This window comes from Parasteatoda tepidariorum, chromosome 7 (genome assembly GCF_043381705.1).
Source record: "Parasteatoda tepidariorum isolate YZ-2023 chromosome 7, CAS_Ptep_4.0, whole genome shotgun sequence".
Lineage (NCBI taxonomy): Eukaryota > Metazoa > Arthropoda > Arachnida > Araneae > Theridiidae > Parasteatoda > Parasteatoda tepidariorum.
The window spans coordinates 88,629,756-88,639,778 of record NC_092210.1 but is presented as its reverse complement, the minus strand read 5'-3'; the positions used below and the strand labels follow the sequence as shown (position 1 = coordinate 88,639,778).

At 25.3% G+C, this 10,023-nt stretch overlaps 1 protein-coding gene across 5 annotated transcripts in view; it reads left to right on the top strand.

Moving 5' to 3' along the window:
* LOC107449233 (unconventional myosin-XVIIIa) overlaps positions 1 to 10,023 on the top strand; it is a 141,081-nt gene that overhangs the window by 14,339 nt on the left and 116,719 nt on the right. For all 5 annotated transcript variants that reach the window (XM_071182899.1, XM_071182895.1, XM_071182897.1 and 2 more), the window contains exons 4-6: positions 3,499 to 3,690; positions 5,610 to 5,786; positions 9,533 to 9,743. In XM_071182899.1, coding sequence (XP_071039000.1) covers positions 3,499 to 3,690; positions 5,610 to 5,786; positions 9,533 to 9,743 — 580 coding nt within the window. The remainder of the gene's footprint in view (positions 1 to 3,498; positions 3,691 to 5,609; positions 5,787 to 9,532; positions 9,744 to 10,023) is intronic.

The following is a 10,023-nucleotide window of genomic DNA, read 5'->3' as shown; positions in this document are numbered from 1 at the left end:
AATATAAATTAATAAATTGGATTTATATATATATAAATATATTACATACAGAGTTAGATAAAATGAAAAACTTTCATTGATTAACTCTTGTAACCACTAGTTTTAATCCTTTCATCACCATACCTCTTTTTGGCAAAATTCATACTGATTTTTTTAAAAAATGTTTAATTTTTATTGAACGCTACATTGATTCATACCATAGGGATATTTTATAAAAACCGGAAAAAACTGAAAACAAAAATTCAAAAATATTATGAGAAAAAACACATTTTAAATAATTTTAAAAAGTTCGAGTTTATCCAAGAAAAAAGTGTATGAGGGAAATTTTTATCCACAGACTGCTCTTTCCATAAAAATATTGTTATTTATTATTTAAATTGTATGGTTATGAATATGTGGGATTTTTAAATCATGTGAATACAAATCTCAACATTTAATTTGAAAATCCCATAAATAAGAATCTCAATGTCTAATTTTAAAATCCGTATAATATGAGTCTCGATGTTTGATTTTAAAATCGCCTGAATACGAATCTCGATGTTTGATTTTAAAATTGGGTGAATACAGATTCCGATGTATAAATTTTAAGTCACTTGAACATGAATCATAATAGTTGCTTTTAAGTCGCATGAATACGAAACACCATTTTTTATATTAAATCGTGAAAATATGATGCATAATCTTACATTCATCACATTGTTACCTCCAAAATAGTGTTTTAAAACTTTTCTCTTTTCATCAGTGTTTTTATCCAATTTTTATATATATTTTTTGTGAAATATAAATTAATAAATTGGATTCATTTCTCTGAATAATCCTGTAGTATAAAACTAATTTTTCTGTGATTAAGATTATGAGTTGCTTACATTATTAATTTTTTTTGCATTCAAATTGTGCTTAATTTTAGGAACTTGGAGTTAAAGTTATTGTGTCAACCTATTGTAGCACCAATATTTTAAAAGTTCTGCACATTTTTAAAGCAGTATAGGTATTTTTTTTTAGTGTGAACAAGAATCTTTTTTCCCCTCCCTTTTAACAAAAACTTGATTTTATTGAGTTATACTATGCATTTGAAACTAGCTTAACCATTTTAGAATTTTACATGTACAGTATAGAACCCGTTATACAGAACGGTCGGGACCATCTCTATTCCGGATAACTGATTTTTCCGGTTTTCTGAATCGCTACAAAAAGACGTTTTTTTTTATTGTTAAACCCAACTAAAAAAAAAAAATTTTGGAAATAATCTTAAAAATAAGAAAAACGATGAAGTAATAAACTAATGATTATTTCGAAGATGATGGTAAGGTAAACATCTTTAAAAAAAGAAAGAATAATCGTAAAATCTTATGAGGAAAAAAATTTTTTTTTTTTAAAGATGGCGAGAAAATTTATCGAATTTCGTTCCGGTTTTTTGGTTTTCCGGTTTTCTGATTTCCGGATAACGGGTTCTGTACTGTATTACTAGTAGGAAAGTTTTGTAATTTGTATATTTTTATTGTATGAACTGGACTGCTGTGTCATCTGCTGAGCCATTGTTTTGAAAAAAATTAACTAGATTACTGTGTTATTTATTCCTTAATTTAAAAAAAATAATAATAAAATTCATAAACATATATGGTTGTTACATGTGTTTATAATTTGTTTTTGAATCAAGAAATAACACAACGGTTCAGTTCATTTCCTCCTTATTTTAAATCTTAATAAAGTACAATACATTTTAAATGTACTACTTTTCTCAGTAANTCCAATTTTTATATATATTTTTTGTGAAATATAAATTAATAAATTGGATTCATTTCTCTGAATAATCCTGTAGTATAAAACTAATTTTTCTGTGATTAAGATTATGAGTTGCTTACATTATTAATTTTTTTTGCATTCAAATTGTGCTTATTTTTAGGAATTTGGAGTTAAAGTTATTGTGTCAACCTATTGTAACACCAATATTTTAAAAGTTCTGCAAATTTTTAAAGCAGTATAGGTATTTTTTTTTTAGTGTGAACAAGAATCTGTTTTCCCCTCCCTTTTAACAAAAACTTGTTTTTATTGAGTTATATTATGCATTTGAAACTAGCTTAACCATTTTAGAATTTTAGATGTATTACTAGTAGGAAAGTTTTGTAATTTGAATATTTTTATTGTATGAACTGGACTGCTGAGCCATTGTTTTGAAAAAATTTAACTAGATTACTGTGTTATTTATTCCTTAATTAAAAGAAAAAAAAAATTTCATAAACATATATGGTGGTTATATGTGTTTATAATTTGCTTTTGAATCAAGAAATAACACAACGGTTCAGTTCATTTTCCTCCTTACTTTAAGTCTCAATAAATATATATACATTATCCAAATATTTCAAGCTGTTTTTATTTTGAGATCCAATAAATTTTTGCTTATAACTTAAATCTTTACTTTCTTGCAAACAATGACATAGGCTTTTAAAGCATTAATAACTAGCAATGAGTGTGCGTTAGTATTTTTGTAAATATATTTTGTAAGTAATAATAAAAATATATCTAGGTAAGAAGTATAAATTATTTATCTTAATTAAAATTATTAATTTTGGCTTCAAACTACATGAACAACTCAGGGAATTCACTTTTACAAAAACTTTAAAAAACTACAAAAATTCAATTTTTTTTTAAAATTATTATTTATTTTATAATTTTTTTTTTTAAGCTTGCAATTTAGGTGATACTCAGTTTTTATGTGTAACAGACAAAAAAATATTTATTTGCTGGTTAATTGTTAACAGTCTTTCTGATATTTCCTTAATTCTGAAGAAATTATTTCTACTTCTGTAGGAAGTTATGAAAAAAAAAGATAACATGTTTTGCAATTGCAGAAAAATGTTACTTCAAGTTCTTATTTCAGATAATTGGGCAGCATTATTCATCTTTAAATCTAAGTGCAAATTTTAAACTTTGAAGCATTACATATTCTTGTATGAAAAGAATAAAAATAGTGTTTAGTTTTTCAATATTCTTAATTGTTAGCAAGCATTTATCAATAAAGCAGTTTGCTCAGGCATTAAGTTAATTTAGCATTTTCACAACAAATAGTACAGAACTTTGACGCTGCTAGATATACATTATGCTAAACAATCGTAAACTGTTTTAAAGTTTAATAATCTTACACTATTTATAGATTATTTTATACTTTTCCGACATTATTGTTCTGAAAATTAGCATTTGTGTATGTATTTCAATGTTATTAATACAGTTGCTTGTTGCTTTGAAAGTATTAACAGTAAATGACAAATATATAAGCATGCATATACTACCTTTGCACGCTTAATTTTAATTGATTTATAAATTTTAAAAAAATTTCACATTAAAATGGTAAGTAAGAGTTTTAATATTTTTCATTTAATTTAACATCATATATACTTGCAATCAATTCTAATTCTTTTTCACAATCAATTCTAATTCTTTTTCACAATCAATCAATATATTGTCATTAATTTATATTTTATTGATATCAATAAAATAAAGGCTAAATCTGAAGAAGAAATGGAGGTTGAAAAGGCTTGGCTGTCACGAAATATTGTATGGATTGTACACAAAGGTGGATTCTCTGCTGCTCATCTAGTCAAATCAAGTACTTCTCCACAAGAAGGAAAATTATGCATTAAAACAGAATTTTCACAGGATGTCCTTGAAGTTAATGAAGAAGATGTGGAAAAAGTAAATATTACATGTGTATAAGATTCTCTCATATCAATTGAAAAACATATTTGTTTTCAGTTCTAAATTTTATTATTTTAACTAATTTTAATCGTAAGACAAACAAAGATAATGAAAACAATATCGGAACTAATCCGTTCAGGACCGTGATCATATGATTCAAATGTGAGATGAGCCTTCAATGGCCCAAGATTACGTGGTGGTTCTTTCGTATCGGTACAGTATAAGTACTCTTCGATACGTAGACTCCTAAAGCGTGCAGACTTGAGGAAGAGCTCATTTCGCCGGTAAAGAACAGGTTATAAATTGAACTAGATTAGATATGCCGCCGTCACATCAGCTTTTTAGAATAATTTCCTTTATGTCGTGTCTATTTTCAGAATTTATTTGTTACTCAATTGGTATTATCTCCAGATATTTTTAGCAGCCTGGTTTTAAATAACACTGAAAAAGAATAAAATTAAGTAAATTGAAACAAAATAAAATGATTTATATCAAAATATGAGCAAGGTTTAAAATTAATGGTGATCTGGAATTATAACTTGAAAAAACATGAAGTAATTATCAGTGGTCGATTGAATTATCAAACGTTCACTACCAATTAAGTGTATTAGGATGGTATGTTGATTTGTTTAGTTTGTGTTTTTATCAATATATAGTATACATTGACATAGTTGTGAATTGATTCTCTGTAATTTTCCATGTGTGCAACTTTTTTTATATCTTTTTTTTAATTTTTACTTTTGATATATAATATAAAATTATCTATTTATGGTAACTTAGTAACATTTAGCCCATTCTGAATAAATTTTTAAGATTCTAGATAACTAATAAATAATAATAATTTATGATTGATCATTAAATAGAGATAAATTTTACCTACATAAGTGATGGATATAATAAATAATATAATAATAACAATAGTAGGGGAAATTTTTTTATTAATTTTAAACTTCTTGTGCAATTTTTATTTTGTTTACAAAGATTTAAGTATTCTGTTATTTATTTTGTTTCAAAAATTAAGAATTTTTTATTCTTTTCATTCCTAAATTGTTTTTTTTTTTTTTTTTTTAATAATTGTTCTAGAACAAGGGAATGGATGAGTGAAATCTTTTAGTTATTGGCTCATAAGATCAGTGATTAAATTTTCTTAAATTCAACCTTGAATAAGTTTAATTTAAAGCTTGGTAGTTAGTTGGCGAAATAAAACTTTTAACTTACACAGATTTAATCATACTCAAGACATATGTTACAGTTAGGAACTGAATGCACAAATTGTGATATTTAGTCAATTGAAAATAATTCAGCTTTAAATCTTTTGCACTCCTGGAGGATATAGGACAAAATTAATGATTACCATTGGCAACAAGGCTACTAAATAAAACAAATAACGATTAAAAAATAAAGTATTAATCAAATCCAATTGCCACTTTTTTGTGCGAAAAATACAGCCAATGCGCATTTTTTTTTTTTTTTTATAAAAATAATTATAAATTTTTTCTAATTATTTTTTAATATTCTGAAAATTGATTTATTTCTCGCTTGTTTCTTAAAATTTTTCTTCATTTTAAAAATAAGTCTTGTAATGTTTACTAAATGAATTTGAAGATGGTAATACTTCAAAAAAATGTCTTGCATTATTATATCAATAGTTTTTTCTTAAAATTATTTAAAATGCAGCAGAAAAATTTTCTAATTTCTCCCTATACTGGAGAATGCCCATTTTAATAAACTGCTAAAAGTAGTGTTACATTCCAGCACATTTTTATGTTTTTAGATTTTCAACTATAAATTATTTTTCAAGCATTTGTGTTAGATAAATAAACCGTCTGATTAAAATAAATAATTTTTCTAATCAATTTTTATTATTATTATATTTTTAATAAAATTCAAAATTAATTTTTCACTTTTCCTTTCAGGCCAACCCTCCTCAGTTTGACTTTATTGAAAATGTTGCACATCTTCGACATGTGAATGAATCCAGTGTTTTGCATACTTTACGCCAAAGATATTGCTCTCAGCTTTTATACACATTTGCAGGAAATATTTTAATCACTTTAAATCCAATTCAACCGATTTCAGCATACTCTGAGATGGTAATACTTGAATTAATTACTAATTACCATTTAAATATTTATTTTTTAAAAAATAAATGTATATCAAGGACATTATTAATGATAGATCTATAGAGTAGTGTGTGAAGTTTACAAAATTTTTTCTAATTTTATTATAAATTAGTTGAATTGTTGGTATACAGGCTTATCTTTATGTTTTTTTTATTATTAATTAATAAATTATTTTTATTTTTTACTTAAGACCATTAAACTAATATATAATAAGTATTTTTAAATATGCTTTTATTCCTGTTTGAATGACAAATATAATTTACTGAATGTTGTTGTTAAAAGTATATATTGGGGAAAGGAGAAATATTATTTTTATTTTTTTTGTTATATTACATTATACAAAAGATTATTTTAAAATAAATTCTAACAAAAAGAGGAAGAAAAAAACTGTAATCTCACAGAATGAAAGTATGAAAAAAGTAATAAATAAATACATATTTTAATGAGTAATATAAATTCAAATTAAATATTTTAATTAAGGAATTTTTATTGGGGTTTATACAAAAACCAAAAATGAAAACAAAACCATTATAGTACAAAATAAGGTTCAATATCTACTTGGCATTATATTTCAGATGTTATTTCATTTGAATTATTAGAGGTTTTATGAATTATAAATAGGAAATGTTTCCTTTTTGTTTTTTCCTAAATACCAAAAACCACCCAAACTACAAAAAATGTAAAACTAAATTACTAACAGTAATTAGCTTAAAAAGTCACGTTTTCCTCCACTTTACAAATTTCTCGTGTTGCAATAACATTGTACAGTAGATAACCGATTATCCGGAACGATCGGGACCATCGCGATTCCGGATAACTGATTTTTCCGGTTTTCTGAATCGCTACAAAATGCCNCGACGTTTTTCGGTGGTCCCTTTGGCGTCGTATAAACGATGCTCCACTGTATATATATATTTTTATCATATAACGTAATACAAAAGATTATTTAAAATAAATTCTAACAAAAAGAAGAAGAAAACTATGAATCTCACAGAATGAAAGTATAAAAAAAAAATAATAATAAATACTTATTTTAATGAGTAATATAAATTAAAATTAAATATTTTAATTAAAGAATTTTTATTGGGGTTTATACAAAAACCAAAAAGGAAAACAAAACCATTATAATACAAAATAAGATCCAATATCTACTTGGCATTATATTTCAGATGTTATTTCTATTTGAATTATTAGAGCCTTTATGAATTTTAAATAGGAAATGTTTCCTTTTTTGTTTTTACCTAAAGACAAAAATCACCCTGACTACAAAAACAATTAAATCATTTAAAACTAAATTACTAACAGTAATTAGCTTAAAAAGTCTCGTTTTCCTCCACTTTACAAATTTCTCATATTGCAATAGCACTGTATTAAAATATTGGGATTCTAAATACGACATCGAAATGCACAGAAAAACAGTGGAAACATGTTTTCTATTTACGATGAAAAAAACACAAAATTGTGTCAAAAAGTGATCATTGAAATGCACAATTAGAAACTTGGATGTTGTAATAATATTGTAGTTAAAAGAAGAAAAAAATAACTGGTTGGTAGGACGTTGGACTCTTATCCTGCTGGTCGAAGAAACCTTGTGTATTAAATGATGACTGGTGCATGTTAAATCTGTTGTTGTAACAGATTTAACATGCACATTTTTAAGTCCTCCAAGTTCCTATACTATTATAACAAATCAATACCTCTGGTGGTATTGAATTGGAGATTGATCTTTCTCTAGTTTAGGTTAAAATTACGATGTATGGATGGGTCCATCGTGTAAAATGGACTGGTTGTAACATGTGTGTGTGGCAGAAATCGTATTCTTGGCCATAGATGGCTCCACTGAAAAACACGAAACTCACCCTTTGCCTTAAATTTGCTTAGCTTCCCAGGCAGGCTTGCTGGTATATGCAAGTGGCAATAGAAGCGGCAACAACACATAGAAATTAGTATTTATAACTGAACGAAAAAAATTATTGAAAGATGTTTGGATTTATGATAAAATCGGCAAAAATAAAGCGAGCCAAAAAGTGATCAATCAAATTAGAAATTAGTGTATCATAATATAATATTAAAAATATTATTTATTTATTTATTTTTTTTTTTTTAAATAAATTATGTGAAATTCTCAAGTAATAACACCTTGAAAAAAGTCATTGAAGAGCAACATCAACTTACAATGGAATTTGTACAAATTTGGCGTGTTAATAACTCAAATGTGCAATCCAAAATTTTTGATTTTTTTTTATTTAAAATTTTTTTTTCCATTGTGTTCAGAAGCACCCACAGGCTGCACTTGAAAAGTCAGCTTACCGCAGATAGTGCGCTTCTACCTTACAAAAAATTAACTCAGATTTATTACAACTTTGAAAATTGTGACAAATTATTACTGATTGCATTGGAAAATTTCTTAAATTTAACTTCCAGTTTTATTTTATAAAATTATTCTGCGAGTGTTCACATTCGGTTTTATTTCCTTTAAATTATCAGCATTTTTTTCTTTTTGATAAATATGTAAAAGCACTGAGTCCCATGTTTCTGAACAACGAGTGGTACAAGTGGTACTTTACTAAGAGTGGTACATTAAAAAATAATAAGTTAGACACAAAATTAATATAAGATTGAAATACTTTTCTTTTTAATACTTTTTAATTAAAATACTTTTCTTTGCGTTAACAGTCTGCATCGCTCTGCACAAGCTTTAATATAATCAATTTTTTATTTCAAATTTTTTGTTAAAAATAACTTATTGTGTATCAAAAATAAACTTTATTACCACTTTTTTTCTTGATCATATGATACATTTTTTTACATTTAAACCAATATTTACCTTTTATCTTATTAATTACCTAATATAATAGAACTCCATTTCTTGATCAATTAATTTTTATTCTGTATATGTTATAATTTATTGTCATGAAGAATGTTAAATAATTTAGAAGCCTGAAAATGATACTCTGTTTACTCTAAAATGAATTATTTATATAGTATTCAATTGTTTACATCCTGTTTTCAAAAGTTTTATTTTTGTTCTTTAATAGCTCTATTGGCAAAAATGATTACTCAACAGAAATGGTTTAATAACAAAAAAAATAACTAAATAAATAAAAAATTAAACAAGACTGTTTGTATTCTTCTGATTTGTAAAATGCTTTAAAGTTCATAATCAGTCTAAGTTACAGTCACAATTTCTTACCCTGATTTGTGTTAGAAACAAACTTTTTCATTTTTCAAAGCAAAACAATATTGGTGTTGTTATTTGACATTTAGTGATCTAAAATGTAATTTAAATAAAATAATGAAGAGCAATGTATATGCACCTGAACAATAAGTAAACAAAAAGGAATAATATTAAAAAATAGGTGTAGATATAATATGAAAAATGTTAAAAGTTATTTCTTTTTTAAAAATACATTAATAACTTAAGTGCAACACCATTAAAATAAAAATGTAAGGTAAATCTAATTACTTATGTAGCAGAAGTTATTTTTACTTCCTGTAAATCAAAGATCAGAAGTAATCACCAGTCTGTGTTTTAACTAAGTGAATACAATTAATTTAAGTAAGGTGTTATTGGATGACTTATTTTTAAACTCAACAACTTTTTTTCTTCCTTTTAAAACGTTCTATGATTGGCAAGTTTATATAATTTTATAATTTATACTACTTGATGCATTCAGAAGATTCCTTGACATCCGATAACTTATAATTTTTTTCAGGTAATGAAGTATTTTAAAAGCTGTCGAGATGAAGAAATGCCTCCACACATCTATGCTGTAGCTCAAAATGCATTAACTAATATGTTACGGACTCGCAAAGACCAATCAGTTATATTACAGGGAAGAAGTGGCAGTGGCAAAACTTCTAACTTTCGACATTTACTTCAGTATTTAGTGACTGTTGCTGGATCTTCAAAGCAAATATTAACTGGTAAATTTGTTTATTTTTAATGAAATTATTTAATATAGTGGTGTAAAGATCCATGAAAAAAAAAAGTTATTCAATGCAGTCAGGTAGAATACATTTTTATTGTTTCATTATAATTTTCATAGTGGTTTCTTTTTTTTTTTCCAATTAAAACTATAAAAAGAAAAAAAAATATCTAGGGATAAAAAGTTCTGATCTGGTTTATCTATTTTCTTCGTAATTTATCCAGTTTGATTACAATGGTCTGTAAAAATTGCATTATACCTATATTTATATATATATA